Below are 23,476 nucleotides of genomic sequence, written 5' to 3' on the forward strand. Positions count from 1 at the left end.
AGTAACCTGAGGTTGACTAATCAGTTATTCTCTATTATTCGTCTCCCTGTCCCTGCCTTACAAGGAAAGTAATTTTGAAAAGACCCATCTGCTTTTTGATCTTCATTTCATTTCTGCCTTCTTCAGCCCTTCCTGTCTGTCTATAAAGCCAAATCCCTCTGCTCAGCTCATTGGAACACTTATTCTGTTCTATGTAATGACGCACTGCCAGAGCCTAGAACCAAAAATAAAGCCAACTGAGATCTTTAAACTAAATTGGTTATAATTTTGTCTTTTGACACAGGAAGTCTTTGGTATTGGTTTGATTTCCCCGCTCATGTGCAGCCTCTTGGAAATGAAGGAAAATGTAATGTCCGGGGCATGGGGGCTTACAGGCCATAGCTGTCAACCCCACGTTTTCTTTCTTTTGTTTTCTTTTTTTTTTTTTGAGACGGAGTTTCACCCTTGTCACCCAGTATGGAGTGCAATGGTGCGATCTCGGCTCACTGCATCCTCTACTGGGTTCAACTAAGCCTCCCTAGTAGCTTGGATTACAGGCACATGCCACCAAGTCCGGCTAATTTTTGTATTTTTAGTAGAGACAGGGTCTCACCATCTTGGGGAGGCTGGTCTCGAACTCCTGACCTCAGGTGATCCATCCGCCTCGGCCTTCCAAAATGCTAGGATTACAGGCGTAAGCCACCACTCCTGGTCCAACCCCATGTTTTCTCAGGAACTGGAGTTCCCTTTAGGAAGCAAGTAACAGATGTGCTGGGCAGCCCGGGCCGCTAGGTCGTCTTCTTTCCCAGGCTCTGTGCTCTCACCAGAGTGCGCGTTCGGGAAGCAGGGAGAGGACCAGGAAAGACGTCTTAGACGGAGAGTGGGCACCGGCCGGGGAGAGGCGGGTCTGGCCGCTGGGGGTCAGAGTGCAGCGCCGGTGTGAGGTAGTTCTGCCACTTAGCTGCGACTCTAAATGAATGAGTCACTTCCCTTCCTCGGGCGAGCTCCTGGCTTTGCCCCAGCTGGGGAACTCCCAGGATCAGGAAGGTTCCAGAGAAACTCTCCGCGGGGGAAGCGGAGGCCGTCCAGAGAGATAGAGGGTACACACGGTGACAGTGCCAGCTCCACATCCCCGACCACCGGGCCAGGGCTGGTTCCACGCTGGCATTTGTCTCCGCTGGCCCCAGCCGCGGGGCCACCTCCAGACAGACAGACCGGGGATCCTGCCTGGCGGCGTGACCTTGGGTTACTCCTAGAGCCGCTTCTAGCCGGGTTTCCTCCGCCCCAGATCCACCCCAGGCTAGGATCACGTGGATAAGGAGATTTCCTCTATAGTAGGGACGGTTTAATGAGTAACAGAACTGGCTGCTGGTTTTTGACAATTGCCCAACTGCTCCGCAGAGGGTAGAAGCAAGTGAGGGCGGAGGCTCCCGGCACCTAGGCGGGAAGAGGGTGGGAGGTGTGGGGTGGTGGGGGTGGGCGGGGTCGGAGGAGCAGAGGAAGGTGGGGGCGGGCGGGGCTTGTCAGCGGGATGGCCCAGGGTGCGGTCAGCCGAGTACGCCGGCCCAGGGCAGGCGGGGCCTGAGCCAAGCGGTAACCCCAGGGTAGGGCGGGGCGCTCGCAGACTCCCTATGAGCTTCACCTCGCAAGGGGTTCCTTCATTCGAGTGCTCCGGCGCACAGACCCTCGCCCCGTCGTCCGCGAGCCTCCCGAGAGCTGCCCCTTCGACCTGCCCTGGAGCATAGTGTTTGTCGCCGGTGTCGCCGTGCAAGGATGGCGCAGCGGGTGTAGCGGGTCTCTGCGCAGACCGAGCGGTGAGTTCGCCGCGGCCCGGTTCCCGCCATTCTCTCTTCCCTGGAGGCTAGCCCATCCCCTGCCTTGGCGACTTGCCCACTTACCTGTAGGGGCGGTGACGGAGGCTCAGGCGCACCTTGGCTCTCAGCTGCGAGAAGGAGCAGAGAGCAACCCGGGAAGGCTGCGCGGGGAGGCTTGCGCGCGGCCGGGAGGTTCTGGGGCCCATGTGTGCGGGGCAGGTGGGCATGGGGGGAAGCGCGCGGGCGGGATGCGCTTCCTCGGGTCCACCCCGTGCCCACCTGTGCCACGTCCCGGCGACCGAGCGCGCGGGGCTCCGGGCAGGGAGCCCACCAGGCCGAGGTGCTGCGAGGGTGGAGGCAGAGCCGGCAGGGTCAGGTCCTGCAGGGCGCAGGCGGGCGCTTCTCGCGCCCAAACCCGGGCAGGGAGTGCGGGAACCCCGAAAACTGTGCTGGGAGCCCCAGATGAGAGGAAGGAATTGGTGACTTCAGTGACCAAGTGATGTTTTGGTCCCCACCGCCTTTTAAAGGGAGAGGGGGTAAAATTTCATTTGGAGGATGATTGTTACGGGAGCCCTCAGTTAAGATGGAGTCAAGTGGCCATCGAGTCAACATTTAACAAAATGTTACCGCATAAAATATTGGCATCGAGTTATTTGGCAGCTCCGCAGAGAAACTTTACAGTCATATGCGTTATATGACATAATTTGCATGGGGAAGGAGGTCCCTTTACGATTCTTTTATATGGCAACCTGTTCTTGGACCTGACAGGGCCAAGAGAAGCAAGGAACTCCGCAGCTCGTCGACACTTCTCGACTCCTGTTCCAGTTCAGGGCTTGGTGAGGTGACTCGAGGTCGCGGGTGACTCGCTGGCAGTCTTCCTGCCCCTGCCTGGAACGCCTGGAGGGCCTCCCACTGCGGCTCCCACTGCAGACGTCTGTCCGCCTCCAGCCGCTGTTCTCTGACGGTCAGTTTCAAAGCAGCACAGTCTGGGATCCGGAGTAGAAAGAGGCCGTTTCCCGTGAAGGCCATGGAGGCAGTTTCCAGGCGCCTGGGTGACCTGTCTCTGCACTTCCGTCTCTGATTCTCCATCCCTGTTTCCTTTCCCCAACGTCCCCTGCCTGGCCTTTCCTTGGCTCATTTTCTACCTTCCTGGGGTCTTCTGGGTTGAAAAGACCAGTGGTTCCATTCATTGGCTGTAACCGCGGGTCTTTAAAAAACTTTGTGACTTCCTTGAATAGACAGAATGTCTTACTCTGGGTTTTTACAAGCTCTGCTGAGCCATTCCCAGGGCAGGCCTTTGTCTCTTCCGCCTTTCAGTTTGTTTGCCATCTGCATTTTGGCCCAAGCTTTCTCCACTTCTCAGCCACTCTTACATTATTTCTTTCTTCAGAGGCCACCCTGACCTTCTGGTCCTCTGCATTAAACCTCATCACCGCAGACCATTTTAATTCAGCACAGGTTTCTCGAGCACACATTTTATTCTTGGTTCCAATACTTTCAGCACTTGTGGGCATTCATGTTTCATTTAAGAAGGACAAATTAGTTTTTCTTTACATGGCTTTTTGTCAAAGTGGACTTTTGTTGACCTTACTTATCTTAAAATTAATGCAAACTCATTGTGAAAAAACAAAACAAAACCCAAAACCCAAAAATCAAATATATAACAGAAAATGAAACTTCTAGGTTTTCCTCTTCCCTAAAGATAAACACCAAACATTCTTCTCCCTTCTCCGATCTCTCTCATACACATTTGCGTTTGAAATATGTTCGTTCAAGAAAGTATTTTAAATGTTTACAAACTAAGCTATTTATGCAAGTAACTTACCAATCTGATTTGAGTTTAATGGGTTAAAAGTAAAAAAAAAAAAAGTAAAAACATCTTCAGTTTTTTTTTTTTTTTAGTAAGCTGGATCTGGCTGGTAATAGGTAGGCGAACCCCAGCAGATCACTGAAAAGGCTCCTCCTCAGGGAACCAAATCCTGAGCCAGGTTTAGGATTTCCTTGGGAGGTAGAATCTGCAGCCCAGGTAAAACCAGCAAAACTCTCCTGTTATGTGGGGAGGGGAGTGAAGAGCATGACTTTCTAGAGAGGTGAGAGAAGACTTGTTGAGAAACTGAATTTCATTTCCATACGGAAGTTGGAGAACATTGTGGTACAATGTTAGGAGAAAGGTTTTCTAAAATCAGCCCAGTCTGACATCTTCCTCAACACCAGGGTCTTTTCAACTGGAGCATTGCAGACATCTGCAACTTTCTGTGCCTGCGTGGGTGTGGTTAAATAGAGCCTCCCTGAGTGCAGGACTGAAAAGTGGAGAGAAGGTAGCTCTTGGGACACTCACACCCAGGAGGGGGGATGCTACAGGTACTAAGATTGCAAGGGGAAAGAGAGAGTGAGGCGGGCCCTGGAGCCCACTAGGAAGGAGCCAGTCGAAGGCAATGGCTGGACAAGGGAGCTGATTTCTCCGTTGATGTGGCCTTGGTTTCTCTGGTTCAGAGTAAAGAAAAGCAACCCAGCCTAGAGAGAAACATCCTTACTCTGCAAGACCAGACAGGAAGTTCTGTCTTTGGTTGGGTTTCCTTTTCTACAAACAGGGTTGGATTCTCTCTGGAGAGCTTTCCAGGAGCCACTTAGCAGTCTCTGATTCAGTGGGATGTTCTCAGCTGTTGACCCAAGGGAGCTCACTTCTTAGCTCTTCCCCTGCCCAGTTCACTGGGGGGCTGCTCCCTCCCATTAGCTCCCTACCCCTAAAGACAAAAATAGCAGCCTGGAGGGGCCAGAGTTTTGGGGGAGGTTGTAAGAGGGCATGTTCTTCAGAGGAGCCACTCTTATGGGGGAATGTTCCTGCTCAACAGAAACTGGCCCTGGGGACCGGGACTCTCTGCCTGACCCTAAATCCTACTTTTTCCCTCAGTCGGTAGGTCTGCTTAATGGATCCTGAAGAAGGTCTGAAATCATGACCAGATGCCAATGCCCCAGGATCCTCCTGGGGCCTTTTGATGAGAAGCACTGCTCTGGCTCCTCTCTCCTCCTTCCACACATGTAGGGAGAGGTAGCTCTGCCTATTCATGAAGCTTCATCCCTACACTGTCCTTCATTTGGCCCCTGGTGAACCGGGGACCAAGGCGTGATACCTCTTTTAAAACTCATTCCCTTTACCCTGGTGGTGTGACTCATGCCTGTAATTCCAGCTACTTGGAGGCTGAGATGGGAGGATCACTTGAGCCCAGTGATTTGAGGCGGCAGCGAGCTATGATTGCACCACTCCACTCCAGCCTGGGTAACAGAGTGAAACCCTGTTTATTTGTTTGTTTGTTTCTTTCTTTTTTTCTCTTTCTTTCTTTCTTTCTTTCTTTCTTTCTTTCTTTCTTTTTTCTTTCTTTTTCTTTTTCTTTCTCTCTTTCTCTCTCTCTCTCTTTCTCTCTCTCTCTTTCTCTGTCTCTCTCTTTCTCTCTCTCTTTCTTCCTTTCTTCCTTTTCTTTCTTTCTTTCTTTCCTTTCTTTCTTTCTTTCTTTCTTTCTTTCTTTCTTTCTCTCTCTCTCTCTCTTTCTTTCTTTCTCTCTTTCTCTTTCTTTCTCTTTCTCTCTCTCTCTTTCTCTCTTTCTTTTCTTTCTTTCTTTCTCTCTCTCTTTCTTTCTCTCTCTCTTTCTCTCTCTTCTCTTCTCTTCTCTTCTCTTCTCTTCTCTTCTCTTCTCTTCTCTTCTCTTCTCCTCTCTTCTCTTCTTTTCTTTTCTTTTCTTTCTTGTCCTTTCACCAGGCTGGAGTACAGTGGCACGATCTTGACTCACTGCAACCTTCGTCTCCTGGGTTCAAGCGATTTTCCTGCCTCAACCTCCTGAGTAGCTGGGATTCCAGGCATGCGCCACCACACCCAGCAACTTTTTTGCATTTTTAGTAGAGATGGAGTTTCACCATGTTGGCCAGGCTGGTCTTGAACTCCTGACCTCAAGTGATCTGCCAGACTTGGCCTCCCAAAGTGCTGGGATTAGGGGCGTGGGCCACCGTGCATGGCCCCTGTTTCTAAAACATGAAAAATAGTGTTGAATTAAAAAAAAAAATCAGCAACACCACACCTTATTCCCCTTCTTAGTGCTCCTTAGCTGGACTGCAGTAGGCTTTCCAAAGAAGTGTTGTGTAAATGCTAAGGGAAAATGAAAGCCTGGTGGAGAGATTTAAGGCAGCAATTGGAGGGAACGTTTTTGCTCCACACCTAACAACTGTAATTTTCCCTGGCATTCAAGATTTGCTGGGAATGATCACTATATTGTGGTAATAATAAATCCCATTGTCCAAAAAGGGACCTTTTGGGTTTTAGCTTGGTGACAAGAGACTGCTGAGTTACAAAGGTGAGAACCGTGTCCTGGAAACAATGCCTTGACCTCAGGAAAGCAGCTCCACTTCACAACTCCTACTGGTATCTTTATGAGCTTGGATCATCCCGTAGACTCAGTGCTTCACTCTCCTCCTCTTGCCATGAATCCTGTCCACTCTGCAAGGCTTTCCAGGGAGTTGGGGGCCTGGCCATTACAGAGCATTCAGGGATTTGTTGCTTTATTAACTGAGTTCAAAACGTGAGTCTCACCCTCCTTCTAAGAGCTCTGGCAAAACCCTGCCCTTCTCCACACAGAGAAGTGGTCTTGGGGATTTCTGACTAATGAGCCCTACTAGAGTGACTGCAGGTACGCCACGTTTTTCCTTCATGGGGCTTTGCAGTGGAGGCAGGGCTGTGGGCTGACTCAGGTCAGCCTCAGTCCCTCTCCCTCCTATGGTGGTCCCCTGTCCCCACTGCCCCGCCTGGAGCTGGTACCTTTTCCTCACCTTTGACCCAATTCCTCCCACTCCCCTGGCTGTCCTTGAAAGCTAGAGAAGAGCATCTGAGAGTCTAGAAAAGTGAGGCAGAGGCTGGGCACGGTGGCTCACACCTGTAATCCCAGCACTTTGGGAGGCCAAGGCGGGTGGATCACCTGAGGTCAGCAGTTTGAGAACAGCCTGACCAACATGGTAAAACCCCATCTCTACTAAAAATACAAAAATTAGCTGAACGTGGTGGTGGGTGTCTGTAGTCTAAGCTACTCGGGAGGCTGAGGCAGAAGAATTGCTTGAACCCAGGAGGCAGAGGTTGCAGTGAGCCGAGATGGCACCACTGCACTCCACCCTGGGTGACTCCATCTCTATTGAGAAAAGAAAAGGGAGGCAGAGAGGTGTGGTGTGTTGGGTCAGTGAGTCTTGACTTGCTGGGCTGGGAAATTGGGAATAAGGGACAGGTTTTTGTTTTGTTTTGTTTTTTGAGATGGAGTCTCACTCTGCAACCTCTGCCTCCCTGATTCAAGCGATTCTCCTGCCCAGCCTCCTGAGAGTAGCTGAGATTACCGGCACCTGCTACCACACTCGGCTAATTTTTGTATTTTTAGTAGAGACTGTGTTTCACTATATTGGACAGGCTGGTCTTGAACTCCTGACCTCACCTGCCTCGGCCTCCCATAGTGCTGGGTTTACAGGCATAAAGGGGACAGGTTCTCTGGAGATGTGAGGTGCCTGTCCACTTAGGCTTTTGGCACATTGTCACCACCTCCTCTCTGAAACTAGCAACGCTATAAACACATACACATTCTCCTCTCTATTTCTCACACAGTCCACACACTTACATCAGGTGTGTAAGGAATTCCACTTCATTGCACTGACTTTCTACATATTAGTGGGGCTCTGCACAACCTTGGTTTCTACTGAGTGGATTCACTCCATTCTGTGATTTTTTTTTCCTTAGGGTCTTGCCTCAGTTGACAGAATGGCGGCCACAGGAGCCAATGCAGAGAAACCTGAAAGTCACAAGTAAGACTCCATTTCATTCCGGGTTGGGTTGGGTTGGGTTGGGTTGGGTTGTTTATAGAGCATATGTTGTGCCACACAGTTTTCTAAGGACTTGACATATATTAACACATTTGATGCTTGTGAAAGAGACTGAGGCCTGGAGGGATTAATGACTCAGGAGGTCCGTAAATTAGATGGTTAAAGAACTCTGGGGTCAGGCGCTGGGGCCTCAGCTCTTGATTCTTAGGACATGTTTTTTCAGAAAACCAGGCAAGTCCCTGCTCAAATCTCTGTCTAGTAGGTTTTTCCTCTATGTGCCACTCTCCTGAACCAAAATCCCCTGCTTATCACTCAGCTCTGCCTTGGTTCTGAATCTTAAATGCCTTCTTATTTCTTTGCAGTTTGTCATACTTCTGCTATGCTTGGCTTCACACCGCTTGTGTTTAGGCATTGCTAGAAAAGCAAGAATTTCTTGTCTTCATTCTGATTCCTATGTGAACTGTAATCCACTGATTATTCTTATTTTCTCACCACCCCCACCCCGCCCAGTTGTCTCCCACCTCTGCTGGGGTTACCTGGGCAGGCCTTCTGTCCTGCCGCCATGGCCTCTCCCCAGTCCTGGTGGCGTCTGACCTTGGCACCACCCAGGGCTGTGGTGACCTCTGGCCATCCTTGCTCTGGACTCCTGGTCCTTTGTTCCTCTGTAACTTCCCTGAGACCTCTCTGAAGTCTCGCCTGTGACAGCTGCATACCCAGGTCATAATTCCATATGGACAATACCCCTCTCCTCCTCCATTCCCCAGAAGACCCAGTGTCCATTTTGGAGTTTCTGGTGCCTGTGGACATTCCCTGCAGTGATTTTTTTTTTTTTTTTTTTGAGACGGAGTTTTGTTCTTGTTGCCCAGGCTAGAGTGCAGTTAGTGGTGCAATCTCGGCTCACTGCAACCTTCCCGGTTTCAAGTGATTCTGGTGCCTCCGCCTCCCAGGTAGCTGGGATTACAGGTGCAAGCCAGCACGCTTGGCAAATTTTGTATTTTTAGTAGAGATGGGGTTTCACCATGTTGGCCAGGCTGGTCTCGAACTCCTGACCTCAAGTGATCCACCCACCTCAGTCTCCCAAAGTGCTGGGATTACAGGCGTGAGCCACTGTGCCCCACCTCAGTGACTATTTTTTAATTGAACTAATAGTCTTCCTGGTACTTTTGGTCATTGACAGCCAAAAATGCCTTGTCCCCAGTTTCTGGAGCTCCCCTCCTCCCTCCTCCTGCTCATGGCTTGAGGTTGAGGCCCAGCAGGAGGCTGGTGGGGGTGGAGGGGAGTGGTGGAAATGAAGGCTGGAGAAAACAGGGCCGGCACACCAAGTGCCAAGCAACTCAATGCGGGCTTCCTCCCCTTCCCTCTGTTTAGTAATTATTTTACCCTCCCTTGTTTTATCATCAGCTATTTGCTAATCATGTTCCACTTGCTGAAAGGCAGTCAGGTGTAGCACTCAGGGGTACAGCCTCTTAGGAAGGCTGTGACCTTGGACTTTGAATGGGGTTACTGATGGTACTTAGTTTATACTGAGAATAGTAAATGAATTGATATGTGCTAGCTATTAATAATTTCATTTCTACCCCAAGTCAAAAGCCTTCCATGAGTGGAACTGGATCGTACTCATCTTTATGTGCAGTACACCCAGCACAGGATGCTTGACTGGTGCGAGATTCAGCCAGCATTTTCTAGAGCGCTCCCTCTTCCCCTTCCCCAGAACCCCAGGCCCCTGTGTCTCCCCCGTCTCATTCTCTTCTTGTCTCCACATGTGCCTGTCCTAAGCTTTTTGGGCAAGTTTATATAAAGGTTGATCCTGCTTTCTTTTCCCTGCTGATAAACTCCTGGAATCAGAAGCCAGTTTTCATTTCTTTCTTTTTTTTCTTTTTTTCTTTTCTTTTATTTTTTTGAGACAGAGTCTTGCTGTATCGCCCAGGCTAGTGTGCGGTGGCACGATCTCAGCTCACTGCAAGCTCTGCTTCCCGGCACACCATTGCCGTGCCTCAGCCTCCCAAATAGCTGGGACTACAGGTGCCCACCACCACCCCTGCTAATTTTTTGTATTTTTAGTAGAGACGGGGTTTCACCGTGTTAGCCAGGGTGGTCTTGATCTCCTGGCCTTGTGATCTGCCTGCCTTGGCCTCCCAAAGTGCTGGGATTACAGGCGTGAGCCACTGCGCCCGACCTCCTTTTTTTCTTTTATTGAGACAGGGTTTCGCCCTGTTACCCAGGCTGGAGTGCTGTGGTGTGATCTCAGCTCACTGCAACCTCCGCCTCCTGGGCTCAAGTGATCCTCTCACCTCAGCCTCCTGAGTAGCTGGGACTACAGGCATGCACCACCACACCTGGCTAATTTTTGTATTTTTCATAGAGACAGGGTTTCACTGTGTTGTCCAAGCTGATCTCAAACTCCTGGGCTCAAGCGATCTGCCCACCTCAGCCTCCCAAATTGCTGGGATTACAGGCATGAGCCACTGCACCCAGACAGTTTTCATTTCTTTCATCTCACATATTTCTTTTACATAGTAGATGCTCAATGAATATTTGCTAGATGAATAAAGTGATAGAATAAAGCGGAATAAAGTCACTTGAAATTATGTGTGGACTAGAGAAATATTTTTTTCCAAGTAGTATGTCTCTGACTTGTTCTTTTAAAATCCTTCAAAAGATAAATTGGGACATCTACTGGTTCATTATGGCACATGTTAAATTTACTTTTTTTATTTTTATTTATTTGTATTTTTAGACAGAGTCTTACTCTGTTACCCAGGCTGGAGTGCAGTGGTGTGATCATGTCTCGCTGCAGCCTCAACCTCTTGGGCTCAGGTGATCCTCCCACATCAGCCTCCCAGGGAGCTGGGACTAAAGGTGCATGCACCATGCCTGGCTAATTTTTGCATTTTCTGTAGAGTCAGGGTTTCACCATGTTGCCCTGGCTGGTCTCGAACTCCTGGGCTCCAGTGATCCACCTGTGTTGTAATCCCTTCTAAAATACTGGGATTACAGGAGGGAGCCACTGCACCTGGCCACATTTTCATGTTTTAAAATCATTGCCTGTCTTCACGGTTACACCCTATTTCCTTCTTCTTCATTTCTCAGAATCAAGGAGAAAAGACAAGTATTTTATTTTGAAATATGTGACAAAGTGCTTAATCACATCCTGTTTTGTTATTTTGAAGCATGACTCTTAGCCCGTCTATGTTGTACTCTGTGTATTCCTAACATCCTGAAGAAGGAGAATGAAAAGGTTACTTACGTGAAAAATAGTTGTCACTAAAGGATCCTGAAATACCGTGGGGTGTGCGGATTGTCAGAATTTCAGATTGGCCTGGAGATCAAAAAGGCTTTCTGAGAAAAAAGTTCAAGGATGGTCCTTACCACACGTGATTCTGGATTTGGTCCCTTGATAAATGGCCTTGCCCCACATCCCAGAGTAGAATGAACCCTGATTCTGGAGACCGCCCCACAGCTTGTTAGGAAGAGGTGGGCTTAGGGGCAGGTGGGTGTGGCTCTGTGCTTCAGGCAGCCTGCTGTGCCTTCCTGAGCAGGGTTTTCAGCGGATTCGCTGGTGTAGTCAGCACAGTCTCTGGCTGCCCTTACAGGAAACAGTCGCCTAGCCCCCCCCCGTCCCTTTATACAAAGATCTCCCCGTCTTTGTGTATAACCTTTTGTACTTACGTTTTCTGTTTCAGCCTTTTGGAAATGTTCAGGTGTGAGCTCACCTGGGCCCCACTCTAGGGGAATTGACAGGAAGGAACATTTGATGGGCATGAAAGGAGGAAGTGGTCAGGTGTAGGCCACCAGTGTGTTTGCAGCCTGGGTGTCTGCTGTTGATGAGTGCCAGATAGAAATAGGGATTTGATAAAATGATAAAATAAATAAAACAGGATGGGTCCATCTCAACCTTGTTTTGCTTGCCTGCGGTGTGTTCCGTGGGATTCAGAGATAAATAAGATGTGGTCATGGCCTCCAGAAGTTTCTGTTGCTGGAGGTAAAGTTATTGCATTAATTGTGTATATCAGTGTTAGAATATAAATAAGGTGTAGCAAGCATCGTGTGGGGAGAGAATGGACGATGTCTGTGAAGGGGGTACATCCCTTATGTAACAGTTATTTTCCAAATCCGTGGCAGCTGAGACCCTGCCTCTCTTGTATCTTTTTCTTTTCTCATGAGTTAGATTGAGGAGGAGACGTGACCAGGGGGTTCAGGGCAGAAAGTCAGACTCAGAAGGAAGAAAAAGAGGTCCCCAATTGCTCTGACATCAGGGTTCCATGTCTGCCTCGGTTTCCTGTAAGGGAGCCCACGCATCTCTAGGACTCGGAAGGCATACATTGTTGAAGGAGGTGTGTTTGAGGCTGGCTCTAGGAGACTTTGACAGGCTTGAGATGGACTCATCTAGACTTGGGGCATTTGTTTTGTAAGGAAGGTTTTATTGGAACACAGCCACACTCACTCATTTGTGTGCTATCTGTAGTTGCTTTCACATGCCTACGGTGGACTTGAGAAGTAGCAGAAACCATGCAACCTACAAAACCACACGTATTTATTGCCTGGCCTTTTATGAAGAAAAGCTTGCTGATGCTTGCTGTAGACCAGCACGAGCCACATGTACATTTTCTAGCAGATAAACAGATGTCTTATCGTGTCACTCCTATTGGATATTGTACTGAGAAGACGTGGCTAGTGTAACAAACAAAACAAAACAAAACAAAAACAAATTGAAGGTATGCAGATGGGAAAAGTTATCTCTGGGAGGTAGGATTAGAGTTTGTTTTTATTTCTGTTCATATTTCCTATGGTAAACATAGTAGTTTTAAAATAAAGTCAAGTTTATACATTGAATGAACTTGATTAGAGGAGCAACTGGCTATACTCCCTACTCCTTGTATGGGTAGATTGAACATTTCCATCTGTGTACTTTTGTGTGCTCTTCTGATTTCATCCCTATTGCCCTCCAAACAGAGCCGTGGGAGCAACAGGGGCTAAGAGGAAGGAGAAGGGGGAAGAACAGAGGGGAGGCAAGTGGGGACCTTGTCAATGTTAGGGTTGTCTTATTTCCAGGGTTGGCCCTGCCCTTCTCCCACCATGAGCCTCTCCCACCATGAGCCTCGTGTGTGACATAGGGCACTTCTGTGATAATGGGCACTGATGTTCTATAAGCCTTCCACTTTCTTGTTTTTTAACAGTGATTGTCCCGTCAGACTTTTAAATCCAAACATAGCAAAAATGAAAGAAGACATTCTCTATCATTTCAATCTCACCACTAGCAGACACAATTTCCCAGCCTTGTTTGGAGATGTGAAGGTAAGAGGCCAGGTGTTGACACCTTGGAATTTGTCTTAAGATCAACCTCCCCCTATATTATGCAGGTAGACCAACCCACAAATGCTGGAGAGGCCACAGCTAACAGGTTTATGCAGACATAATGTTTACCAAAGTTTTGCAAATTTTTAACTTTCAAATATGTGAACCACCAAGTAAAACTATCCTAAGTAGTGCCAAATTGTTCCCTAATTCACCTGTTGCAAATTTAGAGCAGTCCCGCATTGCTTAACACTGGAAATACGGTCTGAGAAATGCAGCCTTACGTCTTTCATCGTTGTGTGGACAACGTAGAGCGTAACCACACAAACCTAGGTGGTAGAGCCTATTACTTGCCTCGGCCATATGCCCCTAGGCTACAAACCTCTATAGCATGTGAGTGTCCTGAACACTGTAGACAGTTGTAACACAGTGATAAGCATTTGTGTATCTGTATATATCCAAACATAGAAAAGCTACAGTAAAATCATGGTATTATATAATTTTCTGGGACCACTGTTGTGTATATGTGATTCCTTGCTTACCAAAACATCGTTACATGGGGCATGCCTATGTATTTGAAGCAATATATAAAATAAACTTCCTAATGCTTCATTGAGAGAAGAGAAAGATGTAAAAATTTCCTAGGGAAGCAAAGGATAGTAAATAAAGGTCATTGTATCTTGTTTGTAATATAAGATACATATTGATATTCTGTTTAGTTAATTGCGTTTAATGTCTTATTTTGCTTCATGCAGCTTCCAGTTAATTTTTTCTACAAAGTCTTAAGTTGCTTAGTTCTGATTTATCTTAACATAGGACTTTGAAATGTCTAATGGGTAAAGATGAACTGACATATAGAATTAAAAATCAAAATACGCCAGGACCCTGGAATCTAATGCTGCTACATGGGATCATAATTTAACAATGGTGTTATGTCTTATCAATCATCCTGTTCTTTGATAGTGTTGGTTTCCAATTGTGGACAACTTTCCATGTGCTTTTAATTCATTAAATTTTCATTCATCCTATTGAGTTAATTCACAGTGATTTTTATTCCAGACTATGGAATTTTCTTTTTTATATTTAGAGAATAATTATTTTCTTTTATCTGCAAACTTGTTTTTTTTTGTTTTTTTTGTTTTTAATTTTTTGAGCTGGACTCTCCCTGCCCAGGCTGGAGTACAGTGGTGTGATTTCAGCTCACTGTAACCTCCCCTTCCCGGGTTCAAGCGATCCTCCTGCCTCAGCCTCCCGAGTAGTTGGGATTATAGGCACATGACACCATGCCCAGCTAATTTTTGTATTTTTTAGTAGAGATGGGGTTTCACCATGTTGGGCAGGCTGGTCTGGATCTCCTGACCTCAGGTGATCTGCCTGCCCACTCCCAAGTGCTAGGATTATAGGTGTGAGCCACCGTGCCCAGCCATCTTCAAACTCTTTAAAAACTTACTCACTGAAAACAATTTTTTTTTCAAAACCAACATTTTCTTACATGACGTTCTGCAAATTAAAGTTTTTACTTCTCTGAGAGAGACCCAGCCAGAATAGCCATCACTTCCTGAGCCTCTTCTAGGCTTCGGCTGGCTCTTCCCAAGCATTGGCCATTTGGCACTCAGGTAACCAGGTGAGAGAGTGATCAGTAGCCCATTTTGTGGGGCCCTGGGAACACAGAGGGACAGTGAGGAGTTGCTCCCTCTGTTTCAAACCCAGGCTCTCTCCACAAGCTGCCTTCTACGTGACTGAGGGAGGCTGAGGATGCAAAGGACCTGGAATTACCTCCTCAGAGAGAGCAAGGGTCTGGATTCCTGCGTTTGTGGAGCTGACTGCCTTTTGATGCTTGGCCGCCCACCCTAAGCACTCACCAGGGGGGCTTGTTAAAGCAGATTACTGGGCCCCTTAGATTCAGCACGTCCTGGTGAGGCCAGTGAACTTATATTTTTAGCAAGTTCCTTGGTGATACTGATGTTGCTGGTCTAGGGGCCCCACTTGAGGACCTCTGCTATAGACAGTGCACTAATGGGGGTCTCTCTTCTCTGGCTGCAGTTTGTGTGTGTTGGCGGAAGCCCCTCCCGGATGAAAGCCTTCATCAGGTGCGTTGGTGCAGAGCTGGGCCTTGACTGCCCAGGTAGAGACTATCCCAACATCTGTGCGGGAACTGACCGCTATGCCATGTATAAAGTAGGACCGGTGCTGTCTGTCAGTGTGAGTACCTGCCCTCCCTTGTGCTCAGTCTCTAGGCTCTGCAAGGCCCTGTGCCCCACCCCTCTGCACACACAGACAGCTGGTCCCCTAACACCTGTTTACTGTAAATGGCTGGGAGCAGGGTGAGCCCACAGTAGCTGGGATTCAGAGATTATTGAACCCGGGCTATTGCCCTTGAGGCTCAGTCTCCAGGGGAGATTAAGTACACAAATGCAAATACACAGCTGTGTGTCTACACAGTGTGAGGGTGGCAGCTGCAGGGAGTTAGAGTGCTTGGGGTATAGACGAGGGACAGTAGGGGGTGCCCTGCCTGGAGCAGGATGGAAGGAGAGCCTCAAAGTACCAGGCCTCTAATCCCCTCTGCCACCTCACAGTGAGTTACTTCAAAACACATTTTGATTTAAGCAATGAGCATGGTGAACACAGAAATCTCCAGATTCTACCATAGAAGTCTTTTCATTTTTCAGTTTTGATTTTCTTTGTCAGGAGCAATATAAATGAACAGCTGCAGAGTAAGGAAAGGGAACCCCTTTTGCTGAGACGTGCATCCCTACCTCTCCAGTCAGCTGAGGACTCTAGCTGTGTCAACCAGCTAGAACACATCGGGGAACCAACGCATTATTCGGTTACTGATAATGTGTGCAAGCCTTTCCTGTGTGTAAGGCTCTGTGACCGATTCTAGCAGGGATGCCTCCACTGTATGGCTCTGCCACAGGAACAGCCCCTGGAAAGTGCTGAGGCCATCCGGGGAGAGGCATCATGGAAGATGTGACACTAGGGGGGGTGCTCTGAAGAGGAGAGCAGGAGAAGGAGGTATGCAGAGACCCCAAAGAGAGGAAAAGGCACAGGCAGAAGTACAAGATCAGCAAGGCATCCTGTGTCCAGTGGGCTGAGGAACCAGCTGATTACTTAGTTTGGCTGAAGCAGAGGGTGTAGGGAGAAAAGAGAAAGGAGATAAAACTTTAACCTGTGGCGGGGTGTGGGGGAATAGGGTGGGTATTTATGCAGGGATTCAAATGCTAGAAGGAGCTGTTTGTTACCTGGCAATAGCAGACTGCTGCTTCCCTGCTGAGCCCCTGGGTCCTCAGCTGTTACCTATTTGACAAATTGTGTCAATCAAATGGGGTTTTGTCTTTGACAGCTTTACATACACTTTAAAGTCTCCCAAAGTGTTACTACTTCTTAAATGTGTATTTGAGAAGTTTATCTTCCATCACTATGACAATGGGCATGTTAGATTGAATTACATCCCTTGAAACGTCAACCAGAACATTGACAAAGTCACAACCTTGGCTTAACACGGGTGTTTCTCCCTGGTTCCAGCATGGTATGGGCATTCCTTCTATCTCAATCATGTTGCATGAGCTCATAAAGCTGCTGTACTATGCCCGGTGCTCCGACGTCACTATCATCCGCATTGGCACTTCTGGTGGGATAGGTAAGGTCTGCAGAGGGGCCTCTTGCCCTGTGAATGGATGAGGGACTGGGGCATGCCGAGGCAGCTTCTATGTGGTGTGGGATTAGAGACAAAGAGTTCCTTTCTTGGCTTGGTTCAAGGAAAGCTTGTTAACAGGAGGTGTGAAAAGAAGCTTGTTTTGTTGTTTTTGTCCAACCCGCACCCCAGAGCTAGGCAGCAGAAGGGCACCACACCATGCATATGGGGGAAACTCATCCTTTTGGGATTACACAATTTGTGCCTTCTTGTCTGCTTGATTCTCTTATTCTTTCTAATTCGCCTTCTTCTCCATTCTTTCTTTTCCTTTGCTTACTTTTCCTCCTCCCTAATCCTGCAGGGATTTGAAGCACCTTATGAGAAAAGCCACAGGAAAATCAAAGGGGGGAAGAGAGAGGTGCAGTACGAACCTCAGATAAGTGTCCTTAAATTAGCTTAAAATGTCCCTGTCCTCAACATGTTTTAAAAAACAAAGATGGTTGGCCGGGCATGGTGGCGGCTCACACCTGTAATCCCAGCACTTTGAGAGGCTGAGGTGGGTGGATCACAAGGTCAGGAGATCGAGACCATCCTGGCCAACATGGTGAAACCCCATTTCTACTAAAATACAAAAAAATTAGCTGGGCGTGGTGGTGCATGTCTATAGTCGCAGCTACTTGGGAGGCTGAGGCAGGAGAATCACTTGAACCCAAGATGCTGAGGTTGCAGTGAGCCAAGATCGTACCATTGTACTCCAGCCTGGCGACAGAGTGAGACTCCATCCCAAAAACAACAACAACAACAAACAAACAAAAAAACCCCACAACGAGGGCAAAGAAAGAATGAGATTTAACGAGAAAGCAAAAGCTAATAAGTTGTTGAATTGTCTGTTAGGCAGATTTGTTTTAAATAAGTGGTCTTGCTTTCTGGGGTTCCAACCCTGTGCCATTCTTTCTGCTAAAAACGGTTCTAGCGATTCCTGCTCCCATCCAGGTGTTCGGAGCTCAGGGGAGAAGCCTGCACGTGCCCTAGAGAAAGTTGAGCTTTGACGCTGCTGGCTAGGCCTGTCTGTACTTGTTCCAGGCTGTCTAGGACCTGGACTATCTAGGATTTACAGCAATTCTAGAATTTAAATTCTAGAATTTAAGTGTCCTGACCTTGAAAGGGGACTTGCTTTAGACCCAAATCTTTTGAATATGTTATCTTGTCTCTTTTCTTTTTGTTATATAGAGAGATTGATGCATACAATCTGTGTTTGTGTGACTGTAATTCCAAGGTTAGTGCAACTGTCCCTAGGACAACACACCAACAGCCATGAGCCGTCTGGGTCCTGCAGACTTAGTCTCCAGTGCCACCCACCTGACACTAACAGCTGTGCAGAGCGTGCTGGCCTCTACCAGGAACTCTAGCGAATGGTTCTTGAGTTCTTGCTCTAGAGTGATTTTTAAAACAGTGATCACATAATTCTGGAGGGAGTAGTATAGATTTTGAATTTTCTTCAACTGCTCTGTAAAAATGGAAAGAGCAACTAGGGACAAAAACCAAAAACCCCTGGACATAGTTGATTATAAAAGGTGATGCGCTATCTTCACAAACCCCAAAGTATGAATGGGTGGGGACAAAAAACCTCAAGATCTGGGTTGTGTTGGCAGCTGCTCGGGGAAGCTCAGGGCAATGGACAGACCTGAGAACAAGAGTCCCAGGCGCTCCTAGGAAGGTGCAGGGGACATAGTGAAGATGGCAGCTGACACTGGCGGGGGCCTGTGCGTCCCAATGTGAATGATGCTGGAATTCCAAGGGGCTTGAACACTCCAGGCCCTGTGGGTTCGCCAAGGCATCAGCCACACTGTCCTCTAGCTCCAGCCCTGGTGCTGGGAGAAGCTGCTGCAAGGAGACTCTGAATTGCCCAGAACAGCTGCAGGAGTAGCAAGGGAAAGAGGAGTTCAGATACATGTGGGGAGCGAAGCAAAGGTCTTTGCAGTCGGCCGTGTTTTTTAATGTTTCATGAAAACAACTGACTTGGGAGCTCTGGAAAAGATCTGACTTCTTGTTCCCTCGCACATGTTTAGGAAAACCAATTTTGCATTAAAATAAGTATCAGAAACGGATCATAGTTATTGTAGTCCCTGCAGGTTGATAGACAAGATGCCATTGACCAGGTGGCTTATAAACAACAGGAATTGATCTCTCGTAGTCTGGAGGCTGCGAAGTTCAAGGTCAAGGAGCCAGCAAACTTGGTGTCTGGTGAGGGCTAACTTTCGGATTCGTAGAGCTCTGTTTTCTCCCTGTGTCCTCACATGGCAGAAGGGGCAAGCAGCTCTCTGGGGTCCCTTTTATAAGGGCACTAATCCCACTCATGCAGGCTCCACCCTCATGACCTAATCATCTCCCAAAGGCCCTGCTGCCTAAAACCGTCACCTTTGGGGTTAGGATTTCAGCCTATGAATTTTGAGGGGGAAGCCAACATTCAGTCCTGATCCATGACAATGGTCAAATCCCATCTAAAATTATTATAACACAAAGAATAAGGAGCAGAGTAGTGTCCCTACAAGCAGGAAACTACTCCAGGAAGGCATGCCCAGAACACGGAAACTGGACCCTCATCATGCATCAATCTGAGAGGCAGGCCAGGTAGGTCAGGAGTTGGTCATAGTTCACCTGGGTTTAGGGTGTGGGACTTCATTATCCTGTTCCAGTCCGCCTTTTGCCGGTTTACTTTTCAAGTATTTGCCTGAAATCTTGAATATTAACAAGGTAGGAAACAGGGATCAATGAAACACATCATGGTATATGGTTCAGTGACAGACGACAGTGGGAAATCGCAACGAATGGAAGCAAGAAACATGGGACAAAGTACCCGAAGGTTCCTGGCCATTTTTATTTTATTCTTTTTTTTTTTTTTTTTTTGAGGTGGAGTTTGCTCTTTTTGCTCATGCTGGAGTGCAGTGGCGTAATCTTGGCTCACTGCAACCTCTGCCTCCTGGGTTCAAGTGATTCTCCTGCCTCAGCCTCCCAAGTAGCTGGAATTACAGACACCCAGCACAACGCCTGGCTAATTTTTGTATTTTTACTAGAGATGGGGGTCTCACCATGTTGGCCAGGCTGGTCTTGAACTCCTGACCTCAGGTGATCTACTCGCCTTGGCCTCCCAAAGTGCTTGTGATTACAGGCGTGAGCCACCACGCCCAGCCCTCTATGTTCTTCTTTGTGCCTTTCTCTTCCATAGTGTCCATAATGATCATGCATTAATTACTTTCATAGCTTAAAAAAAAGTGGAATGGGAAAATGGGTCACTGTGTATTTGAGAACAGTACTGGATGCTTCGTGTTTGGATGTGCGGGTGGATCTGCTTCTTTCCTCTGTGTGCTCTGCTGTGGGCTTCCTGGCTGCCCCGCTGTTATTTTATGTTGTTTTACACCCTGCTTTTTTTGATGTCTGCTTTTTTCCTCAGGTCTGGAACCCGGTACCGTGGTCATAACAGAGCAGGCAGTGGACACCTGCTTCAAGGCAGAGTTTGAGCAGATTGTGCTGGGGAAGCGGGTCATCCGGAAAACGGACCTGAACAAGAAGCTGGTGCAGGAGCTGTTGCTGTGTTCTGCAGAGCTGAGCGAGTTCACCGCGGTGGTGGGGAACACCATGTGTACCTTGGACTTCTATGAAGGTGAGGCCGTGGATACCAGGAGGCATCCTTCAGCCAGGGAGCCCTGGTCCGTCCCCTGATCCTGCCTTCTCACTGTGAGCTGGGATTTCTACGTGCCAAGCTGCTGTCTCAGTTGCACCTCTCCTGTGGTGGCCATAATGACCCATTTGAGTGGACCTAGGCAGGACCTGGATGGGTCTTGCTTGTCCCTGTGACCTTCTGGGCATCGTGGCACTGATGTGTTGTAGGAGCTTCTTACATGCATGTGGTTCTCATGTCTCCATGTGTGCCTCAGGGCAAGGCCGTCTGGATGGGGCTCTCTGCTCCTACACCGAGAAGGACAAGCAGGCGTATCTGGAGGCGGCCTACGCAGCCGGCGTCCGCAACATTGAGATGGAGTCCTCGGTGTTTGCCGCCATGTGCAGCGCCTGCGGCCTCCAAGGTAGGCGGCACTCGATGAGCCTCAGCATCCCTCCTTCACTTCTGCTCTCCTGGAGCCCCTCCCTGGGGCCCCTCCTCCTGGGGCACCCCGGTACCCATTTCTGGCTTCTGTCTCCCCTGCCCCCAAGTCACTTTCTGAACATACATGTCGTCCCCACAGCCCTGTGTTCAATGTCCTTTGATTGTCACATGACAAAATGCAGGATTCTCAGTGTCGTTGCATAGGAAAAATGACAAAAAGGTTTTGCTGCCCCGTGAGGCTGCCTGCCACCAGCTCTCTAAAAAACTCGGCTTCCAAAGTGCTTTGACTTTCTGAATTGTGGTTCATCTACCCTCAAGGTACTAGCCACCCTTGAAGGCCAACTCACAGCTCTGCAGAATCCCCTTGTCACCTCACCCAAAATGTGCCTTTCAAGGTGGTGCTTGCAGCCCTGAGCTGGTCCTGGAATGGGGAATTCCTTTTAGAAGGAGAGGCACAAGAATAGGGGAGGGACAGGGCAGGGTGGTGTCAGAGAAGGAGGAGCCTTCCGAGCTCCTGGACCAGCGCCTACCCTCCCGCGCTCCATCCTCTGGCCCCGCCTGACTGCATGGGCAGCCTGATTTCCTGAGGAGGCCGAGAGGCTGCTCCTCATAGCTCATGTCCTTCATGCCGTCCCTGTGAACTGTCAGACCCCTGGCACCTTGCCTTGATGTGGTCTTTTCCCTTTGCAGCGGCCGTGGTGTGTGTCACCCTCCTGAACCGCCTGGAAGGGGACCAGATCAGCAGCCCTCACAATGTGCTCACTGAGTACCAGCAGAGGCCGCAGCGGCTGGTGAGCTACTTCATCAAGAAGAAACTGAGCAAGGCCTGAGCGCTGCCCTGCACCTGGATCACTGGCCATTAAAAGTACTGTCCAAAATCCCCTGTTGTGTGGACTTTGAGCATACTTTACACAAGAATCTAGAAAATCAGATCGCAATTAAGAGACAGAGAATCTTGGATTAACCACCTGGGAGATGTTCTTCCTTTTGAAGTTTCATTGGAGCATTTTCAACTATGTTAGCCTGATTTGGGGTTTCTTCAAGAACATTCTACCAAATGTTTGTGCTATTTCTAGGGAAAATTTTTAGACTTTAAAATTCTAATGGTAGTCAGATTTCATGTCACTAAATGAGAAATCTGACAACAGTGCTAGGAAACTAATTTCCTGATACATTAAAAAAATTCTATGCACCACTTGCAATGAGAGATGACTGAAAACCAATAAAACAGACAGCAGGGGTGTTTGAGAAATAATGCAAACCTAAATAGGCGTATACACAGTTTCCAGGTTAGAGTCACACACATTCCCAAAACCATCCACACCAGCTTAGTCACATGACAGCAATCCTCCCACCCACTGTCCACACTGCTAATATCTTGATCCAAGTACCTAGGGATGGGAAACGGGACACCTGGGCTCAAGACAGCTTGTCCTGTTGTTTCTGTCCCTGGCTTGTCAGCCTAGTATTCATTCCTGGCCTCACACTGACATTCTCAGACTCTGTGTCTCTTGGCTTCCTTTTGGGTTGCACCTTATAGTGGAGGGGAGAATCCAGGGTGGCCCCTCTGTCTGTCTCAGATGAGTCTGGCAGCAACTACTTCTTGGGCAGGCCTAGATCCCCAGCTCAGGGGCAGTTGGGTCTTTGGTCTTCACTGGCTTGCGGGTTGCCCAGGGTCCTGGCTGACTTCTCAACTCACCCCACATCAGTGTGGCCACTTTCTAGTATTATTTCCTGTCCTGGAGATGGACTTATTTCCTGGTGGACTGTAAGGCACACTCCCACGCTCAGGGGCTCTGCTTAGCAGTTTGCTGTGTGACTTGGAGAGGTGCGGGGAGGTGTGTGGGGACCTTGGTGTGGGTGCACGCATGTGGTCTGTGCACTCTTCAATGTGCCTTCCCTGTGATTCTGAGATTCAACCCAAATTGAGGGTCATTCAGCATCTACTGAACCCACATGCCCTTCTAGGTGCTAAGAGCAAGAGAGACCCTTGTCCCAATTAAAAACTTCCTTCCCTTCCATCTTCTCAAGCTCTAGGGTCTGTAATACAGATTTGCTTAGGGTGGAGAGTGCATCTCCTTCCATTTCTCCCTCAGCCTTTCTTGGTCCCTTTGTTGAAGCTGTCCAGGAGAAATTGGAACCCTCAAGGAGGCTTTAGGGTCCTGGGATGTGGCTGTGTGTCATCCGTGCACCCGGGGCAGTGTGCTAAAGGCTCTGCTCCTGGCCTCTCCAGCACGAGCTGCAGGGGCTGGGCTTGCTACTGTTGTGCGCTCATCTGTCTCCAAATTACCAAGTGCCCCCAGACTTCAACTGGACGTCACCATGCCCCTGTGGGTGCAGGACCCCGTGTGGGATAGCCTTTCTCTTCTTTGACCAGCCAGACGATGTCTATCACCAGGCTCTGGGGCAGGCTGAGGATGCAGGTGCGGACCATTGCCCCAGATAGGGGACTTGCAGGTTAATTTCTTCCACACCTCAACCCAGGGAAGTGTGGCCAGGTGGGCCTGCCACTTCCTAGGAGGACATCTTTGGTAAAGCAGAGAAAAAAACCACACACACAGAATTTAAGGCTAAAGAGGAGGCTGCTATTAGTAAGAGAAGGGCTAGTTTCTTTTTGAGGTGTTTTGTCTATGCACTGCCTGGAAGTCTGTCTCGCTGTGGGAGCTGTCGCAGAGCCTGTGGCCTGAGCGCCCTCCTCCAGGACAAGGCAGAAGGTAAAGTGACTTCTGAACATGAGATTCTTTCTACAGGTGTCAATGGCCAAGTTGCGGGTGTTGGCACTGCACTGCCCTCTGCTGGCTATGTGAG

General features: G+C 48.6%; 1 protein-coding gene across 3 annotated transcripts; it reads left to right on the forward strand.

Moving 5' to 3' along the window:
* Positions 1-1,556: 1,556 nt before the first annotated feature.
* On the forward strand, positions 1,557-21,860 carry LOC105492355 (uridine phosphorylase 1). Of its 3 annotated transcripts, XM_011759373.3 has the most exons (9): positions 1,561-1,793; positions 2,562-2,757; positions 7,555-7,619; positions 12,815-12,932; positions 14,976-15,134; positions 16,458-16,572; positions 20,018-20,227; positions 20,502-20,648; positions 21,359-21,860. In XM_011759373.3, the coding sequence occupies exons 3-9, from the start codon at positions 7,576-7,578 to the stop codon at positions 21,496-21,498; spliced, it is 933 nt and encodes a 310-aa protein (XP_011757675.1). In that variant the 5' UTR covers positions 1,561-1,793; positions 2,562-2,757; positions 7,555-7,575; the 3' UTR covers positions 21,499-21,860. The 3 variants fall into 3 exon arrangements, with proteins under 3 accessions (XP_011757677.1, XP_011757675.1, XP_070951278.1); XM_011759375.3 differs by lacking the exons at positions 12,815-12,932; positions 14,976-15,134; positions 16,458-16,572 and having other exon boundaries at positions 1,557-1,793; XM_071095177.1 differs by lacking the exons at positions 1,561-1,793; positions 2,562-2,757; positions 7,555-7,619 and having other exon boundaries at positions 12,896-12,932; positions 14,976-15,022; positions 21,359-21,508.
* The last annotated feature ends 1,616 nt before the right edge of the window (positions 21,861-23,476 follow it).

Source organism: Macaca nemestrina, chromosome 4 (assembly GCF_043159975.1).
Source record: "Macaca nemestrina isolate mMacNem1 chromosome 4, mMacNem.hap1, whole genome shotgun sequence".
Taxonomy (NCBI): Eukaryota; Metazoa; Chordata; class Mammalia; order Primates; family Cercopithecidae; genus Macaca; species Macaca nemestrina.

Excerpts from the sequence above, each read along its gene's own strand:
- LOC105492355 (XM_011759373.3), top strand. The coding sequence starts at position 7,576 with ATGGCGGCCACAGGAGCCAATGCAGAGAAACCTGAAAGTCACAA. Across the intron at positions 12,933-14,975 it reads CCTTGTTTGGAGATGTGAAG|TTTGTGTGTGTTGGCGGAAG; the intron begins GTAAGAGGCCAG and ends CTCTGGCTGCAG. Across the intron at positions 15,135-16,457 it reads GACCGGTGCTGTCTGTCAGT|CATGGTATGGGCATTCCTTC; the intron begins GTGAGTACCTGC and ends CCCTGGTTCCAG.